Source organism: Gilbertella persicaria, assembly GCF_025201335.1.
Source record: "Gilbertella persicaria strain CBS 190.32 chromosome Unknown B0P05scaffold_4, whole genome shotgun sequence".
NCBI lineage: Eukaryota > Fungi > Mucoromycota > Mucoromycetes > Mucorales > Choanephoraceae > Gilbertella > Gilbertella persicaria.
In genome coordinates, this window is record NW_026251965.1 from 40,226 (window position 1) to 53,186 (window position 12,961).

A 12,961-nucleotide genomic window follows, 5' to 3' on the forward strand; every position below is an offset into this window, starting at 1 on the left:
TTCCTTTGTATGACAAGAGATAATTAATTTTTTTGCTTACACAAATAAGGGAAATGTTATTTGCCCGCCAATTTCATTTGACCTTTTATATACATTGCATAACTGTTTGGTAAACAAAGAAACCCGCCAATTTGTCATCACTTTATACTTTGTCAGCTTATACAAACGAAAATTTATTACAAAAATTTAATAGGGGAATCAATAAATTTACAATAGAGAAAGAGGAATTCTAGACATGATCAAAATGCTGTGGCTTTTCAAGGGTATTATCAGAAGAAACATCCATCTTCTCAACATCTTCGGCCTTCTTTTTGTGTTGATCAAGGTCATGGCCAGTTGTCTCAGGCATAAAGAAAGCAAGAAACAAGAAACCAAACAAGTTGATGACGACAAATACGATAAAACTATAGGTACCAAGCCCTTGGTTCATATGTGGCCAGACAGTATTGATCACAAAATTAAACAGCCAATTTGAAGAATTACCGAGAGCAGAACCAGCAGCAAGGGCGTGCATAGGCAAGAGTTCGGGTGCAATCAGCCACGGAATGACACCACAGCCCATACTATAGGAACCTGTAAACAGAATAGCAGCAGCAATAGCAAGACCACCAATGCCTTGTGCGCCATTTGAGTTCTCGAGTGTTGAACCAAGGACCATCATGACAGAAGCAATACAAGTACCCCCCGTGGAGATCAACATAAAGCCTTTTCGACCTACTTTATGCATAAAGACAACAGCAATTAATGTAGCCAAAATATTAACAGAGGCATCAGCAAGTGAGATATTGGTAGCCAGGGTAGCATCACCAAAGATAGTAGTGAAAAAGCCAACGGAATAAACAGACATTGGACCAATACCACCAATTTGATTAAAGGCTTGAATGACCATGACAATCACTGTATTCCAGCTAATATGCCTGTCTTTACAGGAGACAATATCCCAAATGGACATTTGTTTCTGTGCTGATTCAGCTTCACGTTGACGAGCAGCAAGTAAAGTGCCAAATTCTTCTTCTACATCAGCACCTGAGCGAAGTTTTTGAAGGGTATTACATGCTTCATCGTATTTCTTATTTGCACATAACCGACGAGGACATTCAACTGTGAAGAAATACAAACACGCCAGTTGAACAGCAGATAAAACGGTAGGAATGGCCCATAAGAATCGCCAAGCAGGTGCAAAGGCCATGTATCGTCCACAGATCTGTGTCAATAAGATTCCGAGATTCAAAAAGAGTTCAAACAGTGAGCCAAGAGCACCACGACTTTTGTTTGTTGAGATTTCAGATACATAGATCGCAACAGAAGAACCACACATGCCTGATGCAAAACCGACAAAAGCACGACCCACGGAATACATGCCGAGATTGATAGCACAAGCAGATAAGATACCACCAAGAATCATCCAGATACATGAGATCATGATATTATCTCGACGACCAAACCACACATTCAAGTATTTACTAGCAAGACTGCCAAAGAAACCACCAATCGCAAATGCACCAATGGTATAGCCCCTAGGAAAAGAAATATTAGTTGTCAAATTTCAAAATAATCCAGTTTACCATGTATAGCTATCCATAGGTAAACAGCCTACTAATGGACCAGATTCATTTGTGCCTGGAAGACAATGATAAGATTCATCATCATTTACAACACCTATAATGACTCTTTCAGGCATATTTGGAACACCTTTTTTTAAAGCTTATCAGTAAATTGTATTACTCATATATCTATTTTTACTAATATGCCACCCAACATTGAACCCTGAAAATGCAGCAATCACTGCACATGCAGTCATATAAGTGGGAAACCCCAGGTCTTGTGATTTTGATTGAAGTGTCATAAATAAATAATAGAAGAAAAGATAGAAAAAAAAATGTAGATTCTTAAGTACAATAAAAAGAGAGAGAGAAAAAAAAAGATAAGGAAATAGATATGATAAGAAGTTACAAGCTTCTTAAGTATATATATCTTGAATATACACAGTGTAACTGACGGCGCCTATTTCTAGTAAGAGCGTTTATACCCTCCCCACATTGGAATATGATTTGTCACTGGGTAAAGATAATCTGATATTGAACTTTAATTATCATTTTGGGATTTTTCTTTACTGTTGTCCATGCCGTGTGAATTATACAAGTATATAATAGTTGAATTTCCATCTCCCGCTTTTCAATTCACATATATTGTCATGTTTTTCTGTAAGAAACTAGGTGTCCAAATATTTGAGAATTATATCGCAATTTTGTTTCTAATAAAAAGAAATAAAACCCTATCTCAATGCATATCTATATATACTCGATGAAAAAAAAGGGCTTGTATGATTTGCTTGAGAATTATAGAGAATCAATCGTGATTTAGCTTAAACAAGCAATATCCAACTTAAGGAATTTGTTTGATGTAATTCCCTCGTACATATGTCCATGATCACGTTATTTCCCTGTAAATATACCGTCTATAACTATCATAGAAGGTATCCTGAACACTCAGAAACATTTTCTTTTCTTTATGAAAGTCTTTAATTAAATGAATAGATATAGTAAATGAATAAATGAATAAGAGAAATGATATCAAAACGTGAATTAAAACAAGAATTTCAAGGGTTCACCAGTCAAATAGATTATCCATTGAGAAACAACTGTCATAACTAAAATAAGGACAGATACACCAATGGTTGTTCTCCAATAAGGTGCTGAGCCGTTGGGTTGCCATTGTCTACGTCTCATTTTCCATACTTCATGCACATTTTCAATCTTTTCTGGTGCATCTGGAGTCACCTTGACCATTAAATAAGCATGATCGCTCATACTATAATTACGATTGCCTATCCATTTCTGTCGCACATCCATACAGCGCACCATAGTCCAGTCTAATTTAGCCTTGAAGAGCTTAAAGTAGTTTGGATTATGAAGTGTGATTTCATCGGGATCCCATGGGTCATAGAAACCAGGATTACGTGCTCTTTTCAGTGTCTCGACGTCAAAACCACTCACCCATTCAAATATCTTTAAGGAGTTAAACAGACGCCAAATGAACCGAATCACACGAATAGGCGCCACAGAGAAAGGAAAGCCTGCTGCTGCTAAACGAAGGTTGTATTGATGTTGAGGATCACGGTAGACAGCCATGACATGGCGATCAAACCAGTTGCTTTCAGTATCGCCCAAAGACAGTAATCGATATCTATCGCGAGCATATTTAGGCGAAAGTCGTACAATCGAATGTGCCATCGTATTCAAGTCGCCGCCAATAATTTGATGTGGATACTCATCTGCTATTGAACTAGCATCTTCAAAAATATCAGAAAAGTTATCAATGCGATTAATAATCCCTGTAAAGACCTATCATATTCGACATTAAGCATGGTTGTTGATGCAAATTCAATTACCTCTAAGTGCACACAGTAGCAGACAATAGGGGGTAACTGAGATGCTTTTACGGTACCAACCAAAGTGTAACGTCTAAAGAGTCAAAATGAGCTAAAGATTCACTAAACATACGTAATACATTACTGCCCATTTCTTGGCTCTCTCAATTTCGTGCCATTCTTGTTCCAATCATACGCATTCTTTCTATGTTTGAGCACTCGAAAATCAATATCGTGTTTGGATAGGATTGCATTGCCATGAACACCTCCGCCCTAAAAATTAAAATTAGAGTTGAATTGCTATGGTTACTGTGCCTAGTTACTTGATCTCTTAATCTTCGGATAGGACTGTCAAGCTCCTCAAATTCACACAAAAATCCACCCAATAGCCTTAAGGACTTGCATAATTCTTGCATATGATCACGGTTACCTGATCGTTTGCAGAACACATCTACTTCCTGAAGCAGAATGACATCAGGATCCAAGTCCTGGATCGCTTTTATAATAGCTTCCGATTCTAGATTGGAGTATAAGTTTCACTTTTTGTTTCAAAGTAATCTACCATAGTTTCGTTCGACATTCCATTGTAATACTCTTAAAGACTCCGTGACAACAGGCTTCTCTTCGGGCCGATAGTCATGAACAATAACTTGGCCAGGTACAGGGAGCATGGCTTGGAACTAAAGAGAGGGAAGGAGGGGTAACTTGTACACAAAAAAAAAAGAATTTGTCAAACGTGACTTAACCAGCAAACAGCGGTTAATTAAAAAACAGATAAAGTTACTAAAGGTATAAGCATAAGATCATAGACACTTTCTAAAGCAGTCTTATCATTATTTGACCATTAGCTTAAGTGATTAAATACAAACATAATGCATTTATCTTGGCGTGATAAAATAGAGAGATGAAGAGGGGGCTATACAACAAAAGGACGTGACTTGACAAGTACAGGTGCATAGTGCTGCATCATAAGCGGCAGTTGAAAAGCTAACTTTTTGATAATCTTTTAAATAAGTTACATTTTTCGATGTTTTTGTTTTCATACCTTTCTTAAAAATTATGCAAACATCTCAAATGATTGATGCTAAACATTGGCAGCAAGCGCCAGATAAAGTAGATCTAGATAACCGTATATACATTGAAAAAGATATCTTTGGAATGTCACAAGGCAACAAAATAGAAAAGCATCATGATCAATCAAAAGATCAATATTTTCAGTCTTCCTCCTCCTCTAGCTCCATTTCTTCCATGTCGTCTTCAGGATCGAATACCTCAGACACACTTGTGGACAGAAAGGATTTAATGCCAAGGAGAGTGAATGAAAAGGAAATTAAGCGTATTGAAAGAAATTTATTGCAACGATTGGATCTTCATGTCAGAGCCTTTCTCTCAATGCTCTTGTCTATACCTTTTTTGGTAGTTCTGGTTGTACTTGCAGTTTATCAAACTACAAAGATGTATCTATTGGACTTGTATTATTACAAGACAACCAGACCTCAGGAAAGCCAGGAGTCTTTAATTCCTGATGAAGTGTTGACGAATGATGAAACTTACTATACCAACCGATGGGGATATGAAAGCGAAATGCATGAAGTAGAAACTCGAGATGGTCATATACTAAAGGTATACAGAATTTATAAGAAAGGATCTAATCCTGAAGGTATAATGAATTTCATCATCCATATGAAAATCTTGTTTAACTAAAAATAGGCAAACGTCCAATTTTAATTGGTCATGGTTTATTTCAATGCTCTGGCGCTTTTGTTCTTAACGAGGAGAAGTCTTTGGCATTCACCTTGGCAGAAAAAGGATACGATGTATGGGTAGGCAATAATCGATCTATTGGAGGATTTCGTCATGTTTCTCTATCGCATAAGGATCCTGAATACTGGAATTGGGGGTTAAAAGAACTTGGCCTCTATGATTTTCAAAGTATGATTGACCATGTTCGAGAATACTCTGGGTTTGATAGGGTAAAATAAATATTTGTCTAACATCATGCTGATGACAATATTTAGGTAGGATACATCGGTCATTCTCAAGGCAATGCTCAAGCATTTATTGCATTATCACTTTGCCCAGAAATTGGTAACAAGTTGAGTTGCTTTGTTGCGCTCGCACCTGCTGTATTTTCTGGACACTTGGTTGAGTAAGTCCCATTTAAAAGAAAAAAGGAGTGTGATGTAATTCATGATGAATAGTACATTTCCGCTAAGAATTTTAATCAATTTGAATGATTGGCTGTATTCCTTGATATTTGGTATGTTGCGTATTGAAAGAAAAAGAGACTTGTATTGATTTTAAGCAATAGGATCAAAAGCTTTTCTGCCGATTATGTCTGTAGCCCAAACGATGATAGAACCTAGAGTCTTTTGTTTTTTGGCTTATAGTATGTTTTCTTATTTGTTTTCCTGGTGGGATAGTCATTGGTTAAGAAGAAGAAAGGCCAAATATTTCCAATTCACACCTCGCCCTGTGAGCTCAAGACTGATTGCAGATTGGATTGCAGGTTGGGGACGTAAAGGAATGTGCTTATATGTAGGATCAGATCAATCCAATAATACAATGATGATCAAAAAGAAAGTGCCGTTTGTGATCTTTTATGGTACAGCTGATTTTTTGGTCAATGGAGAACGCTTTGTACGCACATTTGATGGCTACGAAACCCATGGATTATCACCAGCACAAATAGAACAACAAAAGAAAGAATCTATAGAAAAACGCTCTTATTTTCCTATGCTTGACCTAATACATGTAGAGCGTATTGATGGATACGAGCATATGGATACTATTTGGGGGCATGATAATCATCATACAACTTATCCCATTTTACTAAAAAACCTAGACAATGCATTATGGGAATAAAGAAAAGCTTTATTTTATATAAGGGGGGAATCTAACTATCTTTACAAGCGTGCCTTTTCTTGAGGAACATACCAAGCCATTTCATATTCCTTTTGCTTGAAACCACACTTTTCATAAAAGGGAATGTTCTTCTCTGAGCAGTCCAAAATGACTAAACAAACACAAACTGGTTTATATCTCCCCGTGCAATTTTTTTTTCTCTCTCTCTTACCTTTGTAGCATCCACGTTGAGCACCAATGTACTTGAGTGCCTGAATAATTCTCAAGCCCAACTTTTTACCTTGTTGATTGCTGTTTACTGCAATATCTTCAATATGTCCAACCAAACCATTCTTGTGAACAAACTTTCTTTCAACCAAAATGGTACCAACTGCAACAACTTGATTCTTTGCATCTTCAGTGATAGTAATAGTGAAGTCTATGATACGAGTTAGATCAGTTACTTGCTAAGAAACTACCTACATTGATCATTGTGTTTCTTCATGTATTTGAATTGTTCTAGGATAATATATAAGCAAATTTAGTATAAATTAGTTATGTACCTAAAAACTCTTCTTTAGAATGACCACCAACTTCAGTCAAAACTGTCAAGACATCAAGAAATCCGCGTTCATAGTCACCAGAGCGAAGGGCACGAAGTGTGTAGCCTTTAGGTAAAGCAGCTTGAACTTCAGGGCTAAGTAAATTAGATTCAAAGAGAGGAATTTCTGACATGGTCAAATAGAAAAAAAAAAAAAAAAAAAAACGAAAGAAACAAACAAATAGAGAAAAAGTACTTATTTATATTCAGGCTCGTGTTGAACTTGCTCCGCGGATGAACACTCAAAGCTCTTTTTTGGCTTTCCGAGGAAATAAATTAATTTCAAGAATTGTGATGATTGGAAGTTATTTTAAGATTCGCTACCTCAATTAAAGTTAAAGAGGAAGGATGTATATCTTGCTTTTAAAAATATAGTACATCAATAATAATCAATCATTAGGTCTTCCAAAAGCTTTTATTCGATATGAATATATTCGTCTACATACTGACTTGATCCTATATCATTGCTATATAGGTTTCTCTTTTCAATCTTACATCCACATATTCTCATAATACTATCTAATTCATATTGCATCTTGTCATTATCACATCTATATCTGATCTTTTACTCTTGAAACTGTATTTTAGATCCATTTGATGCATATCAAATCATCAAGTAAACGACATATATCATGTAACACCATCATTTTAAGAAGAAGTGTTGACTCGGGATGAATTTCACCTACAAATTAATAATATAAAAAGGCACTAGTAAAACAAGAGTCTCAATTTGTTCGGCTGTAGTCGACATCCAGCATGTCGACCAGATGCTGATTGTTGAGTGGAAGGCGCGGTATACAAATCTACGTGTTTGGTGATGTAACGAGATGGGATATCACCGAGATTATACAAAAGAAAAAAAAAAGGGGAGGAGGGAGAGCTGAGGCAATAACGAAGAGCTGAGACTAAATACTCAATTAACAGTTACTCGGTAAAAAAAAAAAAACGATCGACATGTCGCATCTGGACCTAATGTCAAATAGTGATCGAGTACAATGTCAACATGCATTTACATGAGGTAACTATGAAAAGCGAGGACAGTATTTCTCTCATAAACTTACCTTAAATCAATATCCAACTTTAAATATACTCGAGTAGATCAACAAATGCCCTTTTCAGCTGTGCTTTTATGCAAAAATCTTTCTCGACCTTTTTCAAATCATCTACTTGGTCCACTACCACTAAAAAAAGGCGCATGATGCACCAAATTACTTACAAGACAAAACGACATTTATGAAAGTATGTAACGTTAGACAAGAGAACATAGAACAGTAAACATAAATTGCTGCTCCAGCGTAAGAAACATCAAAAACCTTCCGTAGCGTCAAAAAACTCCTGGTTTTCTTCATCACTATTAGAGCCTTCATCAAGTTGAACCATTGGCAGATCTTCCCCAAGTACTTGGTAAAGCCCACTGTCGATAAGTGTTCCCGTCGGTAATGGTTTTGAAATGTTTTTGAATCAACCCAGTTATCCAGCGTCTATATATCATCAAGAGATATTCCTTGTTTCACCGCAATTGAGCGTACACTGACTCTTGATTCGCTTGTAGACTGTCGTAGTACCTTTCTCAGCCAAGAAGAGATGGTGGTAGTTTTGACTGCTTGTTGAGGACGCTTGGTGTTGACGAATAAAACGTCAGGCTGGCGTTTGACTTTTGCCACCGGATGATCTTTTAATACTTGAAAAAACAACACTGGACAAATGTCTGAAACTTGATGGGGATGAATAAGTACTGGTTTGATAATTAGTCTGCCTTGTCTAGTTTCTTTAGGTGCCACAATATCAAATAATAAGTTGCCCTAGTTGTCCCGAGTTGCGGATAAAAGAGATATTTTCTGTAAATCCTGTAGTGATCTGAACACTTTTCAATACAAAATATAATAAATAGTTTTTCATCTTATAAATGAATAATCACTTATAGCACTATACATTATAAATATAAAGTAAGCATTGTATAATGACAGTAAATAACGATAACTGGGATAATATGGATATTTACAAAAAGGAAACCATAATTGTACCTTTTAGATAACCAGGAGGACTAAAGGAGAATCTACATAGTCAACTCCCAGGCACAAGCTGCCAAAGTGTTAAGTAATCAATAATCAATAATCACAATTAGTCAATAAATCAGGTAGTATAAAAGACAACCTGGAAAAGATATATTTTAGGGGATTATCATTTATTTTTGTAATAAAGAAGTACTGAACAGTCTCACTGTATTTCTTTGTTTTCTTTTCTGTTTTCTATATTTCTTTTCACAACCTAAACATCACTTCTTCGTCAGTTATAATACTAACTTATAATATAATAAATATCTCTATATTCTCTAGCCAATTGATAAGCTCATCCTGCCTATAAAGTATTCTTCGGTCTGTCTTGTTCCTGATACTCCCCCTTGACGCTACAATGGCCTCTGGTTGAATTCGCTCTTGTATGCTGACGATGTTGTGGTGATAGGTTCGCCTGAAGCCATGCCTCATTTGCTTGCAAGAGCTGAAGCTCATTCTTTTTCTCTTGGATATCGTTGGAATCCGCAGAAATGCGTGGTTATTAACACGGATGATATCCCTCTCTCTTCTCCTCTTTCCTTGTATGGTCAGGCCATTCCTACTGCTTCTTCTTTTGCGTATCTTGGCTTGCCATTCAATGCCTCAGGTTCTCTGGACTTGGCTTGTTGTTGGCTCGTAATACACAATCTGCTCTTGCTGGTATGCGTAGTCTGCAGTCACTAGTCTTGCACTCTGCTGGTTTCTCTCGGTTGCTCTCTGCTCGTCTTTATGCTGCGTTTATTCGCCCTAAATTCGAGTATGGCCTGGCTATCTCTTGGTTTCTAAAACGGCACCTCAAGTTGCTGGATAAGGCCCAAGATCAATGTCTTCGTCTTGCTTTTGGTGGTCATCGTACCTCGTCTACTATGGTGTTTCGCCATATGTGTAGCCTGCCGTCTATGACAGAAAGGGTGCACATATTGGTGTTCAAGATGCTTTGGCGTCTACACCATCAGGTGCCTGATGACTCTCTTGTTCGCCTGCTGCTTCCCTCTTTGGTGTCATCTCGACATAGGTTGGCCAAACTGGCTGATCAAAATTCGATTTGGGATTCTTCTTTTGTTGTGTCTATTGGTGGTGCTGATGCTGATGCTGGTGTTGGTATTGGTGTTGGTGTTGCTGCTGGTGCTGGTGTCGGTGTTGCTGCTGGTGCTGGTGTTGCTTCTGCTGTTTCCAGTGTTTCTGGTGTGTTGTATACACAGCATTATTCATCCCTTCTTACACTAGTTATGCCTTAAAAGACCAAATATTAATGCCATGTATAGATGTATCTTTCAATCACAGTTTTATCCGCAGCTTCGATGGATATCTTCTATCTTAGCTTAAGCATGTTAAAGATCAGGCCATCACATAATCACAAATTGACATCTGCATCAATACCAATGGTAGACGAGGTCTGTGCCCTGATCATGTACCCAGTTCTTGTGTACCTTAATCCACTCAACCGATTAGCTAGTGTATACACACTCAGTCCCAAATCAGGGATAATCAATTATCATACAAACAGTATAAATACAATACAAAATATAGCCTTTAGTAAAGCAGAACTTCTTTTTGACCGTTTTGGTTCTAATCGACTTATTGATTTGACCATTTTATTAGTGATTATATCACAGAACAGATTGGGTTTACGAACTTGCAAATTACTAGCTCATGAAAAACATATATAATATCTGATAATTCTTCTATATCAACAATGTTTTCATTTTCATTTTTGCTTCATCACTTGATCAAATTTTCTCTGGTATCTTTAATGATATAGATAGAGTAAAAACATCATATTGAGTTAGTGTCAAAATTTAATGGTCTACAAATGCTTTCTTTAATATAAACTTGTGTGCTGATCTAAAAGAATGATGTACTATCTCTTACTTCAGCATTTGTTATATAGACATTAAAACTTGTATCATTTCATTAATCCTGAGAAGTGAAACAACATAGATCGTTAGCCGCATTCAACTTTCATAAAACTAACCCCCAATTAAAAGAATAAATAGTTAAACAAACGGCATTTATAATAGTTTTCTTAGCACAAGTTTGCTTGTAAGGTCTGTGCTAAGCCTTTGAAAGAAGGATAAAAGTTATTTACAGTGTTGATCCATAATACAGCAGTGATCAATCAATTAAAAAAAAATCAACCTTTTTTCTTTAATTGATCCACTTGCTCAGTTGCTGTAATGTCTGTAGTGATGCATTCTTCTGAAAAACTAAAAGAAAAGCTCTTGACTGGAAACTATAAACTTGGCGCCAATCTTTTCTTGATTAAAATCTTAAATGCATTTACTTCAAAAGCAAAGGTTCAGCATGCCACATGTACATATCTATATATTTTATTTTCAATACAGTACTTCTCTGGCATGAATAAGATTAACAATAGCTTGATTCGATTTGGTGTTAATGTTCATCTTGTTTCCCATCTTACAAATATATCCATTGATGTAATCAATTTCGGTGATTTGACGGTTTTGAATATCTTGTAATGTAGAGCAGGTGTTTTCACCAGCTTCTTTGTTCACTCTAAGAACAACATCCATCATAGATTCCATTGTTTCTCCAGGTAAATCATCCTTGAACACTTCGTAAGCTTCTTCACAAATGGCTCTCATCATAGCAATACCTCCAGGGTTATTATTGGCAATGACGCCTTTGTTCTTACACATCAAGACAGAAGCTACGCCGTTGATACACGAATTGATAAATAACTTGGTCAACATTTCCTTTCTTAGTTTCTTCCAGGGCAATACAGCGGCTTGAAAATTTGGGATAGCAACAATCTTGTCAATCATTTCCGATTTTTGAGTAGGATTGCTATTTGGGAATTTACCAATACGAAAGGCATTTGGATCTGTATAGCCTGAATGATGATGGATGTTATAGGGAGCTAGACGCTGAACAGCGTGTCGATTTACGCCAACCATCACATTAGGTACTTTGGACTCATTTCGCCAAAGATTTTCCATTAAATGCTCTGCTACACCCATACCATTTTGTAGCAATAAAACTGTGCTCTCGGGCGTCAAGCGTGAGGCAATAGGTTTCAATGCTTTCAGTGTATGGTTTGCTTTGGTAGAAACAATGAGAGAGGAAATAGGGGATGTATCTGTGGTATCGTCAGCTATACTTGCGTCGAAGCCCGAGATCACCTGGTGTTGCCCATCACGACGGTATATAATACTGTTTTGACGATTGCGAAAGTCTTCGTAATGAGCCTTGGAACGAAGCAAAAGCGTAACCTTGTTATTTGTAGATTTTAGAGAAGCACCTAGCAGACAGCCAATGGCACCAGTGCCAAGGATATGAATACTCATAGGTCAAAAAATACACACAGATAACAGTAACATGAACAACAGCTTATTTATAATAAATTGAGCTCGAAAATAAAGTTTGTAGTTTCACAACATAGCCAGCTATGGCATGAAACCTCCGTTTTTATTACAGGCATCTTTTATTCTTTAAATCCAAGAATCCCAGAGAAGACCACTTATATAAACAAATATAAAAAAGACTAGCTATTCTTCAGTAAACAAAGCTAAAAACCTTGTATGTTAAATAGTTTCAGCAAATCCACACAGGCCACTTCTTGCACGCCGAAAAGTGTGACTACAGCCTCCGATTTTTCGGACAGCAATATCTTGTTCATTTCTTAAATGGGTAAGTTCTTTAGCAAATGATAGCATCAAATATGTAGGATTCTTTAGGATCGAAAGATTTCTCTTTTCTTCCATTATTAGAGTCATTGTCTTTTTCTTTAGAGAAACTTTAGTATGTGGAGTGCTTGAGTAAATCAAAGAACGTTATCAAGACTGGATCTAAATCTAGAGGCAGCAATTTTCTTGTGCTCTTTCATCAAATTAATCCCAATAAATAAAAAGTTTTAACAACAAATTAGTCCCAATTCAATACAAAGGCTATCCACCCCAATTTATTATTGTTCAGACGCATTGAATCAAGAAGGTCTTTAAGTTTCACTTAAGTGCTGCGTAGCAATAGAGTCGTTTGATATAGAGTGGCCTAGTACTCTGGTTATATCCTAGAGATTGGACACTGCTTCCTGATATTTCTCATTAGATGGATTTGAAATGGCTGCCCTAA

The 12,961-nt window shown here is 36.7% G+C and overlaps 6 protein-coding genes across 6 annotated transcripts; 1 reads left to right on the forward strand and 5 right to left on the reverse strand.

Annotated features, from left to right (window-relative positions):
* Positions 1 to 50: 50 nt before the first annotated feature.
* B0P05DRAFT_524923 (general substrate transporter) lies at positions 51 to 1,960 on the reverse strand. The gene is made up of 2 exons (XM_051576257.1): positions 1,566 to 1,960; positions 51 to 1,517 (listed from the first exon to the last, which is right to left on the reverse strand). The coding sequence occupies exons 1-2, from the start codon at positions 1,679 to 1,681 to the stop codon at positions 230 to 232; spliced, it is 1,404 nt and encodes a 467-aa protein (XP_051438603.1). The 5' UTR covers positions 1,682 to 1,960; the 3' UTR covers positions 51 to 229.
* Positions 1,961 to 2,446: 486 nt separating this feature from the next.
* On the reverse strand, positions 2,447 to 3,425 carry B0P05DRAFT_217523 (uncharacterized protein). Its single transcript, XM_051573254.1, has 2 exons — positions 3,392 to 3,425; positions 2,447 to 3,285 (listed from the first exon to the last, which is right to left on the reverse strand). The coding sequence occupies exon 2, from the start codon at positions 3,231 to 3,233 to the stop codon at positions 2,586 to 2,588; it is 648 nt and encodes a 215-aa protein (XP_051438604.1). The 5' UTR covers positions 3,234 to 3,285; positions 3,392 to 3,425; the 3' UTR covers positions 2,447 to 2,585.
* Positions 3,324 to 4,141, reverse strand: B0P05DRAFT_524926 (uncharacterized protein). Its single transcript, XM_051576258.1, has 4 exons — positions 3,933 to 4,141; positions 3,694 to 3,887; positions 3,392 to 3,643; positions 3,324 to 3,344 (listed from the first exon to the last, which is right to left on the reverse strand). Exons 1-3 carry the CDS (start codon positions 4,039 to 4,041, stop codon positions 3,512 to 3,514), a joined length of 435 nt encoding a protein of 144 aa, XP_051438605.1. The 5' UTR covers positions 4,042 to 4,141; the 3' UTR covers positions 3,324 to 3,344; positions 3,392 to 3,511.
* Positions 4,142 to 4,306: 165 nt separating this feature from the next.
* B0P05DRAFT_524928 (Alpha/Beta hydrolase protein) lies at positions 4,307 to 6,243 on the forward strand. Its single transcript, XM_051576259.1, has 6 exons — positions 4,307 to 4,373; positions 4,416 to 5,030; positions 5,081 to 5,343; positions 5,389 to 5,519; positions 5,572 to 5,630; positions 5,682 to 6,243. Exons 2-6 carry the CDS (start codon positions 4,430 to 4,432, stop codon positions 6,233 to 6,235), a joined length of 1,608 nt encoding a protein of 535 aa, XP_051438606.1. The 5' UTR covers positions 4,307 to 4,373; positions 4,416 to 4,429; the 3' UTR covers positions 6,236 to 6,243.
* Positions 6,244 to 6,971, reverse strand: B0P05DRAFT_524933 (acyl-CoA N-acyltransferase). Its single transcript, XM_051576260.1, has 4 exons — positions 6,778 to 6,971; positions 6,698 to 6,733; positions 6,447 to 6,653; positions 6,244 to 6,386 (listed from the first exon to the last, which is right to left on the reverse strand). Exons 1-4 carry the CDS (start codon positions 6,947 to 6,949, stop codon positions 6,277 to 6,279), a joined length of 525 nt encoding a protein of 174 aa, XP_051438607.1. The 5' UTR covers positions 6,950 to 6,971; the 3' UTR covers positions 6,244 to 6,276.
* A 3,846-nt stretch (positions 6,972 to 10,817) lies between these two features.
* On the reverse strand, positions 10,818 to 12,243 carry B0P05DRAFT_524941 (2-dehydropantoate 2-reductase). Its single transcript, XM_051576261.1, has one exon. The coding sequence runs from the start codon at positions 12,175 to 12,177 to the stop codon at positions 11,206 to 11,208; it is 972 nt and encodes a 323-aa protein (XP_051438608.1). The 5' UTR covers positions 12,178 to 12,243; the 3' UTR covers positions 10,818 to 11,205.
* Positions 12,244 to 12,961: the final 718 nt, after the last annotated feature.